The sequence below is a fragment of the Cebus imitator genome, unplaced genomic scaffold, assembly GCF_001604975.1.
Source record: "Cebus imitator isolate Cc_AM_T3 unplaced genomic scaffold, Cebus_imitator-1.0 Scaffold278, whole genome shotgun sequence".
Classification (NCBI taxonomy): Eukaryota; Metazoa; Chordata; class Mammalia; order Primates; family Cebidae; genus Cebus; species Cebus imitator.
This window is the reverse complement of record NW_016107593.1, coordinates 230,379-253,683: the sequence shown is the minus strand read 5'-3', so window position 1 is coordinate 253,683 and position 23,305 is coordinate 230,379. Positions and strand designations below refer to the sequence as shown.

Here is a 23,305-nt window from a genome sequence, read left to right as displayed (position 1 = left end):
AGACTTTTGTTGTGCCACAATGCTTTTTGTGGTCTTTTAGTAATTTTGCTGTAAGGTGGGTGATACCATTTAAAAATATATATGTATATATCTGCATAAATTTCATAGCTAGAAATATTATGCCCAGGAGGCTTTGTCATGAGGTATCTTTATATCCTCTAAGTAATAATTTTCTTTTAATTATATGGGAAAGAGAAAAAATCTTTACGGTTGGGCTGGATGAAAAGATGCCGTACACATAATAACCCAGGAAGCAAAGTCCCTTATTTTGTCAGCTGTTTAGACATCTGTATAGACATCCTTGATTTGGAGGATCTGAACTAATTCTAGCCCTCAAAACTGGCTCTTAGAATCTCATGGACCTACCTCTTCCAGGATAGTCCTGGGCCTAGAGGGAGGATGCTTGTATAATTTTAGCAGCAGTGCATTTGCAGTAAAAAGCATATTGGGATCAGTGGGATTCCAAATGAGGAAAATTCACAGGCTTTGTCAAATCATCTCTAGTCTTTAGAATATCATAATTCTAGTTTTCTCAGAAGAAGCAAAACTATGAGAGATAAATAATATTAATAATTTAACAATTAAAAGATAATGCACCTGTAATTCCAGCACTTTGGGAAGCTGAGGCGGGTGGATCACAAGGTCAATAATTGAGACTATCCTAGCCAACATGGTGAAACCTCATCTCTACTAAAAATACAAAAATTAGCTGGGCATGGTGGCATGCTATTGTAGTCCCAGCTACTTGGGAGGCTGAGGCAGGAGAATCACTTGATTCCGGGAGGCGGAGGTTGCAGTGAGCCAAGATCATGCGGCTGCACTCCAGGCTGGTGACAGAGTGAGACTCTGTCTAAAAATAATAATAATGGTAATAATAATAATAATGCATGTGTCAGAACAGAAAAAAGAATTTATTGCATTAGGGATCCAACTAAAAACATGAAGAAAATTATAAGCTGGTGTTCTTTAGATGATTATTGTAGCCAAGAAATAATTCATTATTCTATCTGCACTCAAAAGTCGGTGCTGGAATATAGTAATAGGTGTTATTGTTTTCCTTTGAAACAATTTCCCTTTCTAGCTCTCATTTTCTACTAAAGAGAAATAGTAAGACCTATTTGTGTGCAAGTAAGTTTTTGGTTTATTATACTTGGCTTGATTATCCACATAAAGTGTAGCAAGTATTGACTGGCCATATAGGCTCTTTGCAAGTTGGCTTTGCTGGAACTTTACCTGAAAACGTATTATTCCAGTCAAACCCTTGGTAAAATAACCAGTCTCCAGTTGTGACTTGTTTCAAAAGAAGGGACTCTTACTAAATTTATCCAAATAAGTATATTGTCATGAAATCAAAATATTTATGAATAGGCTTTGGATTTTGGAATTTAGAGTATGATCCATCTAAATTCCACTGGTTTTCTTTTACCTTTAGTAACTGAATACAACCCTGCTGCAACTCCATACCATGGGTGACCACCTGGCCACCTAGTAATAAAAAGTTTCTTATTTCTTATGCTTTTATTTCTCTTTATTCATTAGTTTTATTTATATAATTTTTCTTTAATTTTAAAGCAATGCTTAGTTTCTAAATGAGAAAAATTGCATTTAGCAAAAACGACATATTCATGGTTTTATAAACTTACCAAAAACACATTTTTTTTCCTACTGTTCTAACTATTAGTAACCCTAATTCCCATAGGAAAATCTAGTATTAGTTAATTTAACACAGGATGACTTTAAGAAGATTTTAAACTACTGGAAAGAACTGAGATCAAATTTAACAAATTAATCTTACCAAAGATTACTAGTCATATGAACCAAAAAGCATCTGAGATAGATTCTGTTAATCTGAGAAGCGCTCACTTTTTTTTCAAGCCAATTGATTAGAGCTTTTTCATATAATGGGTAGTGAAATATCACTTCCACATGACATATGTAAATATATAGACAAAACAAACACACAGACAGAGGCAGGTCCTGTAAGAGTTTTCATTTGCCAGTTAACAAAAGTTTTCCCTTACTTTACACTATTAATTTAAAAAAATGACATAGGAGCCAACAAAAGTTGGAAAGAGTTACTATCCCAGGCCTTCTAAAAGGGAGAAAGAGCTGAAGCAGCAGGGTACAGCGGAAGTTGAACCTCTGAGATATCAATCCAAAGAATTTTAAAAAGAAAGAGATTATGGATTTTAAAAACTCAAAGCTTCTTGCAAGTTCACTGAATAAATCAAGTTGTAAGAATATCTAATTTTAATCAATTATTTAGTTTTGTATTAGTGTTCTCTTAATGTCAGTCCAATTTTTAGAAAGACTATAATTTCCTTTAACTATAGACAACTTAACCATATAACATTTTAATAAATTCCATCTTTCAATGAACCTTATTATGACTTACACAGACCATCTGTGTAAGTCATAATAAGGTTCATTGAAAGAAGGAATTTATAAAAATGTGCTTGAACTTTCTGGTTTGTTCTAAACATCTCTCTTTCCTTAAACAACCAGTCATTTTATTTTAGGTCAAAATTTACTATGTGATTTTTTCTCATAATCTTTCTTACCAAAAATATATCTTTATATTTATAACCTTCTTTACCTCTCTTACTTCCTGTTCCTTTTACCTTGCTTAGTAAATAACCTTTGAATTAGACACACATTTTTTTTTAGAAAAATGTTTATCATATGGTTTCTTAAGTTGGAATAAATATCTGTTATTTAATTTAATATAGCTTTAGATTTTAAATTGTATGGCAAGTTTAGTTATAAGCATTTATTCCATTACATTTATCAGATTAATTTATTAATTTTTTAATTGTTAATCCACATTATTGATGAAAACTGTGATAGTCATTATTTAAAGATTTTTCCTTGCCAACGATTTTAATAGCCTGTGAATTTTAGGTGTTTACCTAAATAAGAACATTAAGGTTAAATATATGGGCATTTTACCAATAACTCAGGATTTAGATGTTTTTATTAAACCAACAATATTAAATATCTTATTTATCAAAAATTTCACAAAGATCATTCTGTTTTGGGCTGGGTTTATAGTTTTATAGCCCTTATGGCAAAATTGACAACTTATAGTATTTGGCAAAAATAAGTACAAAACCACTTGATCAGATAAAAACAAAAATGCTGACAGTTCTTCAGACATTTCTAGTACTACTTTACCAATAATTTTAAAACCAGGTTATTTATTAAATATTTTACTTCAGTCACATGAACTTGAAAAGCATTTGGGCTTATTTTTTAGTTTTATGAGTATTCTTTAAGCCATTTTGTCATGTTGTAGCTAAATCACATAACAAAATACATGTATGTACACATAAACACACACATACATGCCCATACAAACTAAGATCCTATAGCTTTTACTTTAGCACTCTAGGCATGGAATAGTAATACAAATTCAATGGTTTACAAAAGCAATAAAAAATAAAAATAAAAAGTTGCATCCAAATAGTGGGTTTTATCTCAGTAGAAAAGTAACAGCAGATTTAAAGCAGGCAGAAAAGAAAATAGAGAAATAGACAACTTAGGAACTCTATAGTTGCAGGTCAACCTCTGGACTCTGAATTTTTCCTTGATGTAATTTGTCCATCAGTTTAAAATGTGCACATAAAAGACCATAACATGCAACTATCCATAGCACTACAGAACCTGGCATGCCCTAGACCTTTTCTGTTTTATACCTACACTTGCAAGTAGAGGCACCATAAAATCAATGAGATGCCCAGAAGGGGTCCTTCTCCTTGTCTTTCCTCATTCTGAGATGGCTTGTTTGCCACATTTTTTTCTTAAAAGGAGAAACTGAGCTGTAGTCTAGGGTTTAGTATAGTGGAAAGAAGTGTGCTGATTTTCAGTAGGACTCCAGTGTGTCACTACTCAGTCATTTCTGCCCTTTTTCTCTCTATGAAGGACTAGCACCTTTAAGAGGGTTCAAAGTACAGAGTGACCTGCTCTTATATGTGTTTCCTGGAAAAGCCTTTTAAAACTAATTTTGCTGGGGGTTCCCTGTAGGGCCACTGCACATTGTGGGGAGGTCAGCCCCTAGACAATCCCACTGTGCCCCACTTTGTCACCCAGGGGCACGTTTTGGGTGGGAGGAGCAAAAGGCTCTTTTTCTTCAGAGCTGAGGAACTTAGTCTCTCATTTATCTACAAGAATGACAGGTCAGTTTGTTAAACAAATGTACAGACATGCCAATCATGATAGTTTTGAGAGAAAAGGCAATGGAGAAGACCCTTTAGACTACACCACCAAACCAGACTTAGGATTTTAACAACTTCTTAGTAGGGGAAAAAAAAAAAAAAACAGTCCTAAGACTACTTTCTATAAACTGTCCTCAGCCACCCCTAATGTTGTAGCTTTTGTCCTCCTTTATACACACCAAGGTCAAACCTTCTCACAGTACAAGGCTGTCTCTGATATCCCCCTCAAAGCCAAAGAGGTCAGTTAATGCAATATAAGAAAGCAGGGCTGTAGACCTAAGAAGAATCTGCCCATGATTCTTGAAACTCCACAAAGAAAACAGAACATGCCCAAAGGGATGAGGAAACTTTATTCTGAGTTCTTTAAGGAATCTTATTCATTAGAAGCCTTCTCTAGAATTTTTTTTCACTTGATACTGAAGATGGCCAAGAGTGAAGGAGGAATAGGGTAGAAGAAAAGTAAATGAAAGAACAATTTTTTTTAAAGAAAGGAAATGAACAAAGAAACCAATAGAATGTTTCTGTTTTTCATTTGCAAGGAATTTTAGCCAATTCAAAGGGCTTGTTCTCCATAATTTGGAATTCCTAATCAGATTTGACCACATTGGATAGAGTTGGTCAAATCCAAAGGAAGACCAGAACAGCAAAAACAAAACAAAATAAAACCAAAAAACAAAAACAGCAAAACACACACACACACACACACACACACACACACACACACACACACAACAAACAAGCAAACAAACAGAGATTACTGAGTGCTCTAACAGTAAGAAGAAATTAAAACCAGCTAGTTGTCAATTTTAACTTTTTGTTATTTAGGAGAATTTTTGAGACAAAAACCCCAGTTCAACTACTTACCGAGGAATAGGGCCCAAGTTCAAGACTGCTCTCTACCATCTTAGAAGCGGGAGAGGGGAATGCCTCAAATTTACCTTCCCTGTTGCAAGTGAACTGAAATTCCAGAAAGCAGTTGCCTGCTCTCCATTGCCATGGAAGCAGGAAAAAGCTCCTTCTTTGCTGTATGTAAGTAAAACTCCAGAAAAGGAGATGTAGAGCTAAATAAATCCTAAATCTTAACCAGATTTTGGGATTGGGGAGTCTATGGAGAAGGGAGCTCCCAGGCTTCAGAAAATTGTCCTATTGGTTTGAGCAATAAAGATAGCTCAAGCTGGTGCCATGCTCTAACAGGAGATTTGTTAAAGGTCAGGGGCACCTTCACTCAGAATCCCTTTGTGGTTGCCAGTTTGTAAACCAAAAGTACCTGAGACAGGTCTCAATCAGTTTAGAAAGTTTATTTTGTCAAGATTAAGGATGAGCTTGTGACACAGATTCAGGAGGTCCTGATGACATGCACCCAAGGTGGTTAGGGTACAGCTTAGTTTTAAGCATTTTAGAGAGAGATGAAACATCCATCAATACATGTAAGATGTACATTGGTTTGGTTTAGAATGGCCAGACAACTCAGAGCAGGGGCTTCCAGGTCATAGGTAGATTTAAGGATTTTCTGATTGGTAATTGGTTGAAAGAGTTATTATGAATAGTTGTAAATGCCAACTACTCAGGAGGCTGAGGGAGGAGAATCACTTGAATTTGGGAGTCAAGTTTGCAGAGAGCCAAGATCCCACCACATTGCACTCCAGCCTGGGCAACAGAGTGAGATATTGTCAGAGGAAAAAAAAAAAAAAAGGAATGCCAAGGAATGCCTGGGTTATGATAAGGGATTGTGGAGACCAAGAGTTTATCATGTAGATAAAACCTCCAGGTAGCAGGCTTCAGAGGGAATAAATTGTAAATGTTTCTTATAAGACTTAAAGAATCTCTTCTATCAGTCATTCCCAAAGGGAAGAGGTTACAATGAGGCATGTCTAGCTCTTCCCTTTCCCATCACGGCCTGAGTAATTTTTCAGATTAACTTTGGGATGCCTTTGCCAGGAAGAGGGGTCCATTCAGATGGTTGGGCAGCTTAAAATTTTATTTTTGGTTTGCAAAGCCATCCATTGAATTCCTAATATTAATTATTTTATTTTCAGTTTTAATTTAAATATTTTAAATAGTTTCATGTTTCTGCCAAATTCACTTCCTTGTTTTTAATTTCCTGAACATGTTAATCATAAAGATTTTTAAGTTCATACCTGGAAATTCTATACTTTACTCTTGTTTCTGTTTTGTTGTATATTTCCTTTCTCTTATTTTTCATATAAATATTATCTTTTTACTTGTGTAATAATTTTTGCCCAATATTCTTTCCATGAAAAATTTATAGAAATAACTTGAGAATCTTAGAGGGATTCTCTTTCTCCAGAAATCATCTACATCTGCTTCTGGCAGGCGGCTGAGCTGGTGGTGGATCACCTTAATTCAATGAAGTGTGGAAATGGCTCAATCTTGAGTGTTCCTGCTTGTGAGGGTCAGTTTGAGTTCTTTGGATCCCAAATAAATACCTGTAATGTTTACCATAACCTCTCCTCTTGCATGCAGAATTTAGAATAGAAGCTCTATGAGGACAGGGATCTTTGCTATTTTATTTGTTGCTCAAAATTCTGGTCAGGACCTGGAAGACATAGGCATCCAATCAATATTTATTTAATTAATAAATTGATGAACAAATAAGATACAAATTACAGTGACCAAGGGATAGCAATTCATATAACAAACTGATGTAATTTAAAATCTGACAATACCTAATTTTTAGCAAGTAGGTGTAAAACTGAGACCGTCTCTATGAAAGTGTACACAGGTAGTTGTGGAGATCAATTTGGCAAAGCATGGCAATTGAAGATACACATACACTTTGATCTAGGAAATCCATTCTTAGATATATACTTTAGAAACATTTACATTCGTTCAATGTAAAATTCCTTCTGTTTGTATATTTGAAATATTTCTTTATTTTTTTAAGACACCATGGTTGGGACATAGTAAGTATATAAATGAGGGAACAATGAAGCTTGAGAGGGGAGCAGGGGTTACCCCCACTTAAGCTCTTACAGGTCATTCTAAGTTTTAGTGATTTCCCCTCTGAAGAGGAAGTGCCATTGAGGTGTTCTGAGCAGGACAGTTACATATATGCTTTCATTTTAGATAAACAGTGGGATGCTGTGTGGAAAGGGATTGGGGGATTGTAGAAATGGGAATAGGGAGGACAGTTGGGAGAGTTTTGCAATTGATTTGGTAGGAAGGGAGGGTGGGTTGGGTGAAAAGACTCAAAATAGTGCCTAACACGTGGTGAGTGATCAATATCATGAATATTACTCTTATTGCTCAGATGATCCAGGGATACACAGTCATTTGTCCCTTACTGAGAATGGAACCAAAATCCTTAATATTTTATTCACATACAATGACCATGCTGTTTCCTTGATGTTGTCTTATCTCTTCCAGATTTAGAATCAAAGTTCTCTTAATCTGCTTTCTCACTTTGTACATTGATCTCATTTATCTACATTTTCACAAAGGCCTCTCTGTATACCTGGCCCTATCTTTACAGTTGCCTTCAATCTTAGAGCTCCTCTGCATTGTCTTAGCTGCTCTCATCTTCTCCAATGCCCTTCTTCCTCCCCTTTTCTAACCTGTGTGCATCATAACCTTTAAGATCTGATTATCTTCTCCATGCTGTGACCAGCTTCTTTCCTCTGAGATTATTTTCTTTGCTTTTTTACACGTTGAAAATCATCACTCCAAATATGTTTATTTCCAGCTCCATCCCTTGGGCCCTTTCTGAGCCTCTCTCAGCTCCTCACAGCTGAATCCACCAAACCCCATCACCTGTAACCTCTATCTTGTCCCAGTGTCTACCCTAGTCCCAGACAGAACTGGATCAGCGAAAACAATCATATTAGTGCTCCTGCCCCTTATCTTCTGCTGTTGGGCGGGGGTGCTTCATACTCATCTTCTGCCACCTTCAACTCAGATTAGGTGGCAAATCCCATACGCTCACCTCCACTGTGACAGCACAGTCCTGCCCTGACATTCTGCTCAAAACTTTCCTTACTGTGGCCCTGAGTGGGGGCTGAATGTCCCAGTGCTGATTCCTGCAGTCCCACTGTGGTTATAGGGTTACAGCTGTCCCCAGCTCCCACAGGACCTCAGATTGGACAGCTCCATCATGGCCCTGCAGCTTATAAGCCCTTTACTGTGAGCTAGTTTGTAGTCTCTGATAATTAGAGGATCCCTGTTGCATTGCTGATGAATATCTGGTTGATTCCCACTCATTTCCCAATAGTGCTTATAACCTTACTTTGTCCTTTTTAGGCCTCACCCCTGGAGATTGGGTCTTTTCCATGAACTTTACCTCCAACGGCTAAAGACCTGCTGACTCCTGCAGACCTTGACTAAGGCTGTAAGACCTGCAGGGCTCTTGATGGATTCATGATTCTTGTACCCAGTGAGAGGATGGGCTTCTCCAATGGGGATGCCTTAGTGCTGATCATCTGTTTAAATCTGCATTAGAGTTTAGAACGTTTGCATGGATAGGAAGCCTGACATTCTCAATTAGATTTGCTAAGCCATGGCTACTACTTAAAGCTTGGACTCCTGCATCTATTGTCCCATGGATGTTCTATTTCCAGCCCTCAACGCTACCTCTGTTTTGGCGTCCTGTCTTGTAATAGTAACATGTAGGCCTCCCTGATGCATTTGAAGATAAGTCACCAATATTTTTGTTTTTTTTTTTTCAATGCTTTTGTTTGGTCCCTTTGAAGGGTTCATTTCTAAATACCTTTCACTTCTAATTTACTTTTCCCATCTCCCCTACTATACTTTTCAAATGTCAGCTTTATTGAGATATAATTCACATATCATAAAATTTGCCAGTTTACAATGTACACTTTTTCTTCTATTATTCTTAACAAAGGTATACAATAATTATAGAACGACCTCAATTAAATGATTGGTGGATGAGTGAGGCAACCTCAGATACACACTAAACTTAGCTTGGGAGTCACTGAGTGTTTCTTTAAGAGTTGATGTTTCACCAAGACATGGGGATAATAATCTTTTCTTCTTAGAGGGTTTATAAGAATTAAATTATAATCGGAGAGCACACATCTCTTTATAGTGAATTTATTCATTCTGAATGAAGGAGTAAAAGACAATATTCTATTGATAAAGACACATTTGACATTTTTAATCTAATGTAATGTGGATTAGAAAAAATACTCATATGGGTCAAACCATATTTTTCAGCTTCCTGTTTCCATTTTGAGTAGCACTAATTATTATTATCACAATTGTAATCCTACTGGCAAGCTGAAAGTGTGGGAAAATGCTGCCTGCTCAGGTATTAACACTCATTTAGAAGGCTGCAGTGACATTTTGCAACAACAGATGGTGCTTCCCCATTGAAAATAAGTAAAAGTCAAATCGTCATTTTTATTTTTTAAGAAGTTTTTTGTTTTTAATTTGAGTAATGGGGAGCATGTTTGTGGTGTTAAAATAATTAAGAACAACTTAGAAGAATTTTTAAAGTTTCAACTTTTATTTTAGATATGGGGGGATACACAAGCAGGTTTGTGACACAGGAATACGTCATGATGCTCAGGTTTGGAGTATGGATCCCCTCACCCAGGTAGTGGACATAGCACCTGATAAGCAGTTTTAAAATCCACACCCCTACCTCTACCATATAGTAGTCCACTGTGTTTATTGTTTCATATTTATGTCCATGTGTGCTTAATGTTAGCTCCCACTTAGAAGTGAGAAAACGCGGCATTTAGTTTTCTGTTCCTGCATTAATTTGCTCTAGCTCCATCCATGTTGCAGCAAAGAATATGATTTCATTCTTTTTATGGCTGCATAATATTCAATGTGTATATGTAACACATTTTCTTTATCCAGCCTACCATTGATGGATACATGGGTTGATTCCAAATATTTGCTATTGTAAATCATGCAGCAATGAATATACGAGTACATGTGTAGAAGAATAATTTGATTTATTTTTTGTATCTCTCTACAAAACAGAACACGGGGCAATAGGTTGAAGTTACTGAGACGACTTTGACTCAACGTAGAGAAGAATGGTCTAGTAGTGTAAGTCAACTCAGGAGAAAATGTTGCACCCTAGAATATGAATGAACTCCTCATCATTGTAAATTGACATAGAGTCTGGAAAACAGAGTTCACTTTTGTTCATTGGAGTTTGATCATATTTCTAGTATGGTTTTATGTAAAATGTAATTGCATACTTATTTTAAAGCAGAGTATTGTCCATAATAAAATACAACTGCTTTGAGAGGCTGAGAAAGGCAGATCACTTGAGCTCAGGAGTTTGAGACCAGCCTGGGCAACATGGTGAAACCCTGTCTCTACAAAAAATTAGTTGAGCTTGGTGGTGTACACCTGTGGTCTCAGCTACTCAGGAGGCTGAGGTGGGAGGACTGCTTGAATCCAGGACATTGAGGCTGCAGCGAGTGTGATCATACCAAATGTACTCTGGCCTGGGTGAGAGTAAGACCATGCCTTAAGAAAAAAAAAACACAACTACTGTTACTTAAAAGAAGTTTTAAATTTATAATCAAAAGTCAATTATTATATGTATTACCAACTGCGTTAAGACTAGAATGTAAACTCCAATAACACAAGTACTTATCTATTTTATTTTTTGCTTTGTAGATCACTATTTTCCAAAAAAGTCTGACTTGTATTACATTTTCAATAAACATTTCTGAATAAATGAAGAAAAGACGCTATTGTATCATGAAAAACGCATTTGGCATTTTTAATCAATCATTCATATGGGTCAAAACATATTTTTCAGCTGCTTGTTTCCATTCTGAGTATTATTATTACAAGATACTATCTAATTTATTTTTCATTAATTTTAATCTATTGAAAGGATATTCTGTCACTGGTATTGGAAACTGAGGAAAATAAAGAGCCACTCTTATTTTTTATGATAATTACATAAGAGAATGTGTAAAATTTTCTTTTATTTTTTACTTCTACACTTAGTGGTTTTATGCAAAGCACTAATTAATACCAATCTGAGGTTTTGAATTTTTTTTTGCACCTGTGTGTATTTTTATAACGACTTTTCATGCATCAAATAATTGAATAAGACTGGAAATGTGATTATCACTAACAGCACTATATTTTAAAGCCTTTTATCTGGCTTGTTATTATGTCACTTAAAAAGTTAAAGGAACTAAGATAATCTCTTTGCCTAATTATTGTCAAAAATCAGAGAATTGGAGCTGTCATATTGGTCTCAAGCAATGAATGAACTAAGTTGTTTTAATTATCAACAGAACATAGTGAAATTTCAGCCAAGGAGTATGTGTGTGTAGGGGTCACAATACGAAACAAATTGACATATCATTAATAGATGAACCTAACAGAGACCACCAAGTTTCTTAGGAAAAAGCATGGCCAAATATCAAAGCAATTTCACTACTTTACTAACTAATAAATCTTTCCAAATTCTTTTGGCGGAAAAAAAAAGCAGAGCAAAAGTATATAACTGTGAAGATGGTGGAATATGCAACTGCAAGTGGCATCATTTTTACAATCTAAGGTGCATAAAATATCTAAGGTGTACTTTTGCCCCTGGTATTGGGCAAACTGACAATCCTGGACTTACCCATACATTCTTTGAGCATCATATTTACCCCGGTGTTCTATTCTGAATAATATACAAATACCTGAATAAGAAATGTTCTTTGGCAATGTAGAGATCAGGCAGATTTCGCAGTAACATATTTTCTTTGGTACCTTGTAATTGAGTCTTGCGACTGTGTAATCAATTAGGCATTTTGAAATTGGAACATGCCAGTTATTGTACAAGCATCAGAAATAATTTATTCATCTGTAGGCTGTCAAAATAAGGTATAAATACAAATGAATGCTTGTTAAATTTTATCTACATTGTAGTTATGGTGCTCCAGGGCCAAATTAAGATAGTACCTCCTCCCTGCCGTAATATGGTAGTGTATTACTAAGAGTGTAATTCAGCTGTCATAAAAGTCTAAGGTGCTGCAGTAATTCTTCTTTTTGAAGGTTTTAGATTTCCAAGTTTCTTTCACTTTTCTACTCTCTGATTCATAGGATATTGCCTTGATCTCTTGAGTTGACTTACACTACTAGATCATTCTTCTTTATGTTGAGTCAAAGTCAACCTGTAAAGGGTAGGTAATTTGATTGTCATACAATGCATTAACCATCCTGTCTCAGGAATGACACATCATAAAGGATGGCGTCCTTCCTCCCCAGCCCTCTCCTGCTTTGATTATAGCCTCTGTCCTCTGTTTGGCTGAACTCAAATTTCTTCATCTGTCTTAATCCCATCTATTTCAAAAGTGCCTTATTATTTTTATAGATGAACCATCTGATTTATAATGCACATAGATGTATCCCTTCCTTATTCCCTGTAACAGAGCATGAAGGCGTTGAGGCAACACAAAGACCACACAAAGCATGTTGATCAACTGCCAAATACTTGGTTTTTCTTAGTTTTACCTTGAGCTTGGGCTCTGGTATTCTGTTAGGACATTGAGTTATTACTAATACAGAATGTGTCTTTGCATGGGGGGTTTTAAATGGTGGTTGTAGTTTCAGGAACTACAGGATGAGCAGGAGAAAATTGGATAATAGAACTTTCTGAACTGTTTTGTGGAAAGTCTCCACACCACTTTTGGTCTCACTAATTTTATTTCTAAAATAACTGGCAGGTGTTGCTCTTGGTAAGCAATTGGTTTTCTTTTAGCTCTGGCCAGCTATAACCATTTGTTTCTATACCTAATAGAAGGCCTGTTGTGGTATATCTTCATAAGATGTACCTATGCTTGAAATATGGGGATATTTAATAAATATGCATTGTATGATAATAATGAATGATGGATGATCTTGCTTTATAACACTAATGAAGTATATGAAATAATAAAGTCTAGTGACCTGACTGGATTTAATTACTTTGAGAGCTAATTTTATTTAAAGACTATTTTTATTCATTAAATAAAATAGAAAATTTGATTTAATCAGTACAAGTCTTATTTTAAATATTGATCTACTAATACTTTTATTACATGTCACAAGATGGTTTAAAAATTTTAGAATAATTTTACTTAAAAAATTCAACACAGTAACTTCCTTTTCTTTCCATTTGTGCCACTGTTTTGTCCCTGTAGACACTCCAGAGTCCAAACAACCATGAAGTTCATAGTTCAGCAAGTCAGTTTCTACTGATGTCACTAGAGTGGCTTATACCAATATCAATGCTGTCTGCATCAACGCAGAAACCCCTGAACCCTGATAATTCCCAGAAAGACTATTCCAGCAGGGTCAGATAACGTTTATGAGAATACTGGTTGTTTCTCTAGTGCTACTTCCGTGGCAGTACTCTTGGTTTAGTATTTACTGAATGGGTATATGTATTTGATAATATAGGTATTATGTATTAGAAATGAGATATATAGAGAGTATATTTCTATATAATGTATATGTATGTATATATCCATATGTATAGACATATATGTGGTGCATATATGTGTGTGCATGTATATTATCTAATATCCAATACACACACACACACACACACACACACACACACACACACACTCCATATATATATATATGGAATGGGCAGGTAAACTAAGCTCAAGTAGCATGATGGAGGTGTCAATGTGCTCCAAGGCTCAAGGGCTCTGCTCTCTAGGAACCTGTCTCTTACTCCAATCCCAGTCCAGCCTCTGAGTCAGCCTGACTGTCCTTCCTCTATACCTCTGGGGTCTGACTTCTCTCTTTTTTTCTCTCTCTCTCAATATATAGATATAGATATAGATATAGATATAGATAGATATAGATATAATTATACTGTGGGTTCTGGGGTACATGTGCAGAACATGCAGGATTGTTGCATAGGTACATACATAGCAATGCAGTGTGCTGCCTCCATCCCCCCATCACCCATACTTGGCATTTCTCCCCATGTTATCCCTCACCAACCTCCCTACCCCCTGCTGTCCCTCCCCTAGTCCTCCCCAAAAGACAAAAATGTGTGATGCTCCTCTCCCTGTGTCCGTGTGTTCTCATTGTTCAACATGCGCCTAAGAGTGAGAACATGTGGTGTTTAATTTTCTGTTCTTGTGTCAGTTTGTTGAGAATGTTGGTTTACAGATTCATCCATGTCCCTACAAAGGATATGAACTAATCATTTTTTATGGCTGCCTAGTATTCCATGGTGTATATGTGCCACATTTTCCTTGTCCAATCTATCATCAATGGGCATTTGGGTTGGTTCCAGGTCTTTGCTGTTGTAAACAGTGCAGCTGTGAACATACGTGTGCATGTGTCTTTATAATAGAACGATTCGTAATCCTTTGGATATATACCCAGTAAAGGGATTGCTGGGTCAAATGGAATTTCTATTTCTAGGTCCTTGAGGAATTGCCACACTGTCTTCCACAATGGTTGAAGTAATTTATACTCCCACCAACAATGTAAAAGTCTTCCTATTTCTCCACATCGTCTCCAACATCTGTTGGGTCCAGAGTTTTTGATGATCACCATTCTAACTGGCATGAGATGGTATCTCAATGTGGTTTTGATTTGCATTTCTCTAATGACCAGTGATGATGAGCATTTTTTCGTATGTTTGTTGGCCTCATATATGTCTTCTTTTGAAAAGTGTCAGTTCATGTCCTTCGCCCACTTTTAAATGGGTTTGTTTGTTTTTTTTCTTGTAAATCTGTTTTAGTTTTTTTAGATTCTGGATACTAGCCCTTTGTCAGATGGGTAGATTGCAAAAATTTTTTCCCATTCTTTTGGTTGCAGGTTCACTCTAATGATTGTTTCTTTTGCTATACAGAAGCTCTGAAGTTTAATTAGATTCCATTTGTCTATTTTGACTTCTTTTTTAAAAAACTTTTTATTATGGGAAATTTAAGACATACACAAAAGTTAGAGCACATAGTATAAAATAACCTCATATTTATATTGCTTAGCTTCAGCAAGTATCAACATTTTTCCAAATGCGTTTCATTTGTCCTCTTTCATTCCCTTTAGGTCCTTTGGCTTGCAGGTAACTCAACATACTTCTCTACCAGAATACATTTTAAATAACATCACCACCTTTCTGTTACCATACTTATAAAAATTAACAGTAACTCCTTAAGATTACCTAATAGCCAGTCTATATTTCAATTGCCCCTATTATCCCCCAAATTATAATTTTTGGTTTTAATGAAGATCTAAATAAAGTCTACACATTGCTTTGATTTTTACACAACTACATCTTTTTTAGTCTAAAATAGTTTTTCTTGCCCTCTCTCTTTTTTAGATGGCATTGATTTGTAAAGAAACTAGGACATTCTCCATGTAGAGTGTCCCACATTCAGGGTTGGGTTGGTTGTTTCTTCCTGATACTTTTTGACTTGTTACTTTATCCTCTATATTTTCTGCAAGCTACAGGCAAGAAACATTTATAGGTGATACATTCTACATTTACTGCATACAAAGTCTGTTTTTTTCCACTTATTTGGATGCTTAGTCTACAGATTCATGTGGTATCAGGATGGTAACACTATCATAAAGTTCCTCAACTCTTTCACATAAGGACTTTTGTATCTATTGATAATCTTTACCTAGATTCACTTTTGTTTTCCCATTATGGGTTGGAAACTGATGATTTTCTGATTATATGTTTCCCTCTACAATTATTAGGTAAAGTTCTTTGATAAAGATGAACCAGCTATTTTATTACCTTGAAACACAATCTTTAAAGGACTGCATAAATAGTTCAATATTTCATTTTATTTATTAATTTTCAAGGACATGAGCTTGCTGGTGCCATGGCAACCTCCAGTGGTGAACAGTGAGGTTTTAATTTTAAGAGTCAGTGTTATAATTCCTTTCTTCATGGCTTAATTTTCCCTTCTGGCCAGTTAGAGCCTGTTCAAGTTGACTTTTGTGTCTTATTGGCAAAATCCCATTAATCTTTGACAGATCACTTGCTGAAGGAAGGAATGTCCTAGGAATATCATCTTGTACTTTGCACACCTCAGACTTATAGTTAGCTACCTCTCTAAGGACTAAAAACTTTCTTTGGCCTCTTGATTCTAATCTTAGCATTTTTCTTTTTGTGTTTGTTTTGCTTTGTTTTTGGAGATGAAGTCTCACTCTGTCACCCACACTGGAGTGCAGTGATGCGATCTCAGTTGCAACCTGTAACTCCTGGGTTCAAGCAATTCTCATGCCTCAGCATCCCAAGTAGCTGGGACTACAGGTTCATGCCACCATGCCCAGATAATTTTTATATTTTTAGTAGAGATGGAGTTTTGTCTCGTTGACCAGGCTAGTGTTGAACTCCTGACCTCAAATGATCCACCCATCTAGGCCTCCCAAAGTGCTAGAATTACAGGTGTGATAATCTTAGTGTTTTTAACTTGACTTAGAAACCTTACTTTGTTTCCCTGTGTTTTTCACTTTGGTTTGTTGCCCAGACTCAGATATCCCATATTTCTGAGTTTCTGCCATGTTGCTTTATTTACTTCATGCATAGCATGATCCCTAAACCCGGAACCCAGCAGAAAATTGACATTGCTTTATTTGAGATATTTGGCAGCTCAGTTGGATTATCATGGCTTTGAATTTACTCCTCCTCTTTTTCCTGCTATGATGGAGCATCTTCTAGAGGGTCTGAGTCCTGGTCCTTGATACAACTTTAGCAGAGCTAAGGCAATGTGGATGGTGAAGTGAGCTTAAAGAGAAGTAAGAGGACGTGTCTCCTTATCTGCAAAAGTGAACTAAAACATTTCAGTTTTAAAGCTGAAAGTCACCTTAGATACCAGTTAATTCAACCTCTTCATTTGATAACTGGGAATATACCTTCAGGAAACTTGAACATTTTGCTAGAATTTATACTGTTGCAGAATATTCAGGAGACCAGAGAGACCAATGGATGAAACAGGAGGATTTTATTAAGGTGGCTACTGGCTCAGTGGATTAGGATCTGAAGGCTGAGTGCTTAACAAAGACAGGGCTTAACTTTTTATACATGAAGCACACAGTGGTGCAAAAACAAGTTTGCAGGTGTACAACAAAGACAATTTGTTAAGCAATGACAGGGATACAACTCAGGCTTCCATATGATTTTTGCTATGCAGCACAGATGCTTGCTATCTGCAGAGCTCAAGGATTCTAGCATGGGCCTTATCGGTTGCCTTTTGCTATAGCTCCTAGATGGCCAGAGTCTAACCTATTTAGGCCTTTCTCATGACATTTGCTGTGTTTCAGAAACTTATAGCTATCAGCTATGGAGAACAAGAATACAAGAATTTATAAACATAAAACTTGCAAAGCAGGATCTTTGCAAGGACGGGAGGGGGAAGGACTCAGGGAAGTTTGCTTATAGAAAAGAAGAAAAATTGAATTTCTTCTCCCCTTTCCCCATTAATAAAACTAGTTAGTGGCTGAGATGAACTAGCATCAGGCAAATTTAGAGACTCCTACCAAATATCATAGTTTTGAGACTTAAATCTAAGAATGCTTGATTTTTAAAAAAAGCCTATTCTTTTCCCACTATCTTGCTACCTATCCACTTAATAATAACAAAAAATTTTTGTTGCAATGTCATGATAATCATCAGTACGCGCATAATCACAAGCATTCTATAACATGTGCTAAATCCCTGAGAGTGAGATAAGAACTTTACACATTTATCTCATTTAAGCTGCACAACAACCCCATGTGCCAGGTTTTATTATTATCCCTATTTTACAGGTGAAGACTGTGAAAAGCAGAATTGAGGTAACTTGCTCCAGGCAACACTGTAAATGGCAGAGCTAGGTTGGAAGCCAAGTTGTTTCTGGGTCCAGATTCTATGCCATCCAACCACCAAGTATTCAACCTCTCCTTTGAACCGCTTTTTAGTTCACAAAGCTGTTTCACCCACATGAGTCTTTATGCCAGTATTGTAAGTCTACTAGCACTCCTGTTACTAATTTTAGATGTGAGGACATAAGCTCAAAGAGTATAAGCAATTTTTCAAGGGAAAATAGCTAGTGGCTTGCAGAAGTTAGATTCTTCTAAGGTCTGTCTAAAAATTTTCATGCACATGAGTCCTAATATGAGCTGAAGATCAGCAGATGAGTATGTTTTGTCTAATAATTGGAAAGCAAACCACTGGAAGATTCCTAGGGAGTATACTTAATGGAAGAATTTTGAGTTTTAATAGGCTCAGAAAGGAGAAAATTTTAATCAGGAGAATTTAGGCGATTCCTTATTGACACTATAAAGTCAACAACCTACCTGTGTACTGATCTTTGAGGATTTTGGTTTTTTAGCAAGTTTTTCTTTAAAAGAGATAGACATAAGACTAAGAAAGGATGAGAGTAATATGCAAGTTTCTTTACTGCGGTGGTAGGAAAAGCTTAAGATCAATCATTGCCCAGGATAAAAATAGAAATTTAACTTAGTATTTACTATGAAAAGAATAAATAATAGCGACGTTTACACACTTGGTGAGGAAATTATAAGTAAGTGGCAAATTATAAATAACAAGTAAAAATTAAAATTATAAAGAAGTGACAATGACCTTCATTTTTCTTGAAATGTTTGATTTCATTTTAATATTTTTGTTTAAATCATTTTAAGGTGACACAAAATATATCTAGTGACTGGTCTTTGTGGAAAATCTTTCTAATTTGTCTCTTATCCTGTGTAATAAGAACAGCAATTGGAGCACTCACTGTGTGCCTGGTCAGTAAAGACAGGGACAACACTGCCTCCATTATTATCCATGTACCCCTAGATGAAGGGGAATCTGGCATAATCATTCCTGGAACAACCTCATTGCCTCTCTCTTAACCTACAGTGACCACTACAACAGAACTAACTATAGCAATTGTACCTATGATGACCATAGCAGATCATTCTAAAATGTCAACCTAACTTATGACCATAAGGCCCACTACCACCATGTTACCTGAAGCTGCAGACAACAAAATTTCAACCGAACCTGCAAGGATAACCCCAGTAACCTTTGCTTTAACGGAAGCTGTTACCATAATGGAAACAATCATCAGCATTTCAACAAAATTTTCCACTTCACTGGATAGTACCACCACTCCAACAGAATCTATCACTTTAGTTGAGCATAATAGCACCACAACAGTTACGGCCATGTCAGCAGAAGTTATACCTAAGGTTACTCCTACAGACCTTACAACAATAACCACTACAGTGGAACATACAACTCCTGTACCTACAATCATCTTAACTTCTAAACCTGCCAGGATAGCCATGCCCATTTCAAGTGAATTTATACATATCACCTCTTCCATTGATTCTGGAACCCATTTAACTACAGTTACTTGAACTGAATGTATGTCCACAACAGAAACAGTCACTTCTATGAAATCTGAAAAAATTACAATTTCTACTGAATCTACCACCATTGCAATGATAACAACCCATTCAATTGAAATTACAACAAACACAGTTGATACTACCTTGTTAATTGAGCCTAAAAGCACTACAATTTCTATTGAACATACTGCACTTAGAGATATAATGACTACTTCAGCTGAAACTACAAACAGAACAACTTAAACTTCCACCTGGTGAACCCTCAATCATGGCACCAGCTGTCATTGAACTGAACCTAATTCACCTACTAGTTCCACTGAGCTTACAACCACGAAAGTCACTCCCACTTTAAACTGAATCTACAAATACCATTAAATGCACAGGCATGAAAGCAAGGACCAAAACTTTAATCACATTTATAACCTCTGAAAAAAAACTCAAACAAACACTCTGAAGTAAACTAATCATTTTGTTCAGAAGCTACTTTCAAAATAAACAACAGCTCTTAAGAATTTATAACACTACAAATAAATCTACAACCCCCATAGCTCCAACTACTTCAACTGAAGGCGCATCTGCAATAGGAACCAACACTTCAGCTGAACTATCCTATTGCCATGACAGCCACAACCACTACCACTTTATCTCAACTCTCTGTAGTCAATACTTGAAGTAAACAGATAATTGACACAATTTTTGACTGAACAACTCCATCAGCTACTGACACTTATTCAATCAAACTCATCTCTCACAATACAACACTTTAATATTATTCATTCATGCTGTGCCATATTTGCCACTAACTCTAGTTAATTGTAATGATAACTAGCCTCCATGAGACAAAGCCTACAACTACCATAGTTACCACGACTTCCAATGAACCAACTGCAATAGGTCACCATGACTATTTTAGCTGAGCCTGAAAGGAACACATGCTCCACATAACACTACCACAAAAGATACGATATCTATTTTAACTGAAGCTATGATTGCCATGGTATTCACTAAGTTTACAAAAATCACAAAACAAATGCATCAACTGAACTAACAGCTACCACAAGAAATGATGCAATAGATTTGTCTGAAGTGGTAGAGGTAATTTAATTGTGATCATTGAAGGATCAAATAGTATTATATTTTTCAACTGAGCCCAAACCACCACAACTATAACTGTTATGTTAGGTTAATCCAGTACCATAACTGTTCCCAGCACTACTAATGTTACTTCAACCGACCTTACAACAGTAACTACTTCAACGGAACATACAACTCCCGAACCCACAACCATCAACACAAACACACAAACACCTGCAACAATACAAAGACTTTCTTATGGCAAATAAACTTTTATTATTGCTGTTAATCTTCCTATTGTCTCACTCCCCACTATCTCTTCTATTCCTGAGCTTCTATCTATGCATAGATGATTCTTTGACCAACAGAAATATTTCATTGGAATTTTATTACCTTTTGAAGGACAAAAGGACAACCATTTGGTTTGTGGTCAATCTTCCATCGCTATAATGACATAAAACCCACATTATCTTCTGCAATTGTTAAGCCATTTCATTAGAACTGAAATTTTAATTTAAAATGCTTGTCAGTTCTCTTAAAGTTTCAGATTATGTAATTTGCCTAGAAAATAAGCATATCTAAAAAGCTTTATCTAAGAAAAGTATGATAAAACCTCACGGTAAAATGAATTTGATATCTGTTGGTGATATCGATGGATTTAAAAGGTGAACTTTCAATATAGGAGTATATTAAACATAAATAGAATATTTCCAATTCTTATATTTTTTCCTATGTATGCAACACAAAAAGATAGTTATTTTCTCTTAAGATTGTTTGTCTTTTGCATATTACATTGGCTGCTACTGCTAATTCTACTAACATTATTGTGTAATGAGCTTTTTCTATTTTTAAATGGAAGCATTAATTAAATATGAAGAAGCTGTTAAGAAAGAAAATGACAGTGCAGGATAAGTAATACGAGTACTAATATAGACTTTTATTGTTTAGAATTTCTGCCAACTGATGAGGTTAAAATGGATACATACAATGACCAGGCTTCTCTGGAAGCCTGTGGAGCCAATGAGGTGGCCTAGGAATATATTTTACAAATCAATAGACATTAAAGAGTTATTAAGAAAAATTAGTTATTGAGACATGCTGTATAAAATGGTGGCCTATGAAGAATGAACTCTTACCTAAAACATATGATTGCATTCTGGCAGGGGTTAAAGGGGAATATTTTTGGTTGGTAGGCTGTTAATTGCTGCCTCGATTTCAGACCTTGTTACTAGTCTATTCATGAATTCTACTTTCTTCCTGGTTTTGTCTTGGAAGAATGTAAGTGTACAGAAATTTATCAATTTCATCTAGATTTACTGGTTTACTTGCATAGAGGTGTTTTTAGGATTCTCTGATGATAGTTTGTATTTCTGTGGGATCAGTGGTGATATCCCCTTTATCATTTTTTATTATATCTATTTGATTCTTCTCTCTTTCCTTCTTTATTAGTCTTGCTAGTGGTCTATCTATTTTGTTCATCTTTTCAAAAAACAAGCACCTGGATTCATTAATTTTTTTAAGTTTTTTTTTTTTTATGTCTCTATCTCCTTCAGTTCTGCTCTGATCTTAGCTATTTCTTGTCTTTGGCTAGCTTTTGAATTTGTTTGATATTGCTCCTCTAGTTCTTTTCATTGTGATGTTAAAGTGTCAATTTCTATAAAGAAAAATAAAGAAGATTTTCCCTGAGGCAAAATAGAAGAGCTGGAAAGAAATACATGCCTAAATATCCTTTAACTATCACTTTTAAGTGGCCAAAAGTGCATTAAAAATCTCAAAGATTAGGTTTATATATTATTGTGCATACAAAAATTAACCAGGCTTGGTGGTGGTTACCTGTAATCTCAGCTACACAAGAGGCTGAGGCAGGAGAATTGGGAGGTGGAGGTTGCGGTGAGATCACACCATTGCACTCCAGCCTGGGCCTACAACAGCGAGACACCATAAAAAAAAAAAAAAAAAAAAAAAAAAAAAGAGAGAGAGAGAGAAAGAGAGAGAAGAAACTTGGTAAATGAATGAATCAATGGTTATTGATTTACTAAGATATGTTGCTCTCCCTTTAGAAAACAGAGTTGGATTGCTCTCCCTCTAGAAAACAGAGTTGGAGGCCAGGCGTGGTAGCTTACACCTATAATGCACAGAAAGGTTTAACAGTCATGGTCCAAACAGTAAACCAATGATTTATTTATTTAATTAATAAATATTAAATATAAAATATTTAAAGTAAATATTTAGCTATTTAATATTTAAATTCTATAATATATAGAATAGTTGGCATGTTTTAAAATTTGTATGAATTCTATTATACTGTATTTTTTCACAATGCAGGTGTGGGTTGCCCAGATTACAACTTAATTACATGGACACTTATAACTCTATTTTATTCATTTTCACTGTTTTATAGTATTTCATTCAATTATTAACCTATTGTCCTATCGATATAAGTTGAGTTGGGCTCCCTTTTATTAGCATAATAAACAATGAGGCTATGAATATTCCAGAATATGCCTTGAATATGCCTTCTTGGGCATATTGATTAAAATATTTTTTATAAATTATTAATATAGAACATGAAATATTTTAAGTAAAAATTTAGCTATTTATTTAATATTTAAATATCATATGTGGTCCTCCTTAGGTGTGAGGGTAGAATTCTTTTTTCTATTTCAACATCCAATGCCCAACAGGGAACATAAAGGGCAGTCAACAGTGTA

General features: G+C 35.6%; 1 protein-coding gene across 1 annotated transcript in view; it reads left to right on the top strand.

Annotated features, from left to right (window-relative positions):
• The window catches only part of LOC108284414 (mucin-2-like), a 77,810-nt gene extending 56,947 nt beyond the window's left edge, over window positions 1-20,863 (top strand). Inside the window, exon 8 of the mRNA XM_037728718.1 lies at window positions 20,731-20,863. Within this exon, the coding sequence (XP_037584646.1) occupies window positions 20,731-20,863 (133 nt within the window). The remainder of the gene's footprint in view (window positions 1-20,730) is intronic.
• The last annotated feature ends 2,442 nt before the right edge of the window (window positions 20,864-23,305 follow it).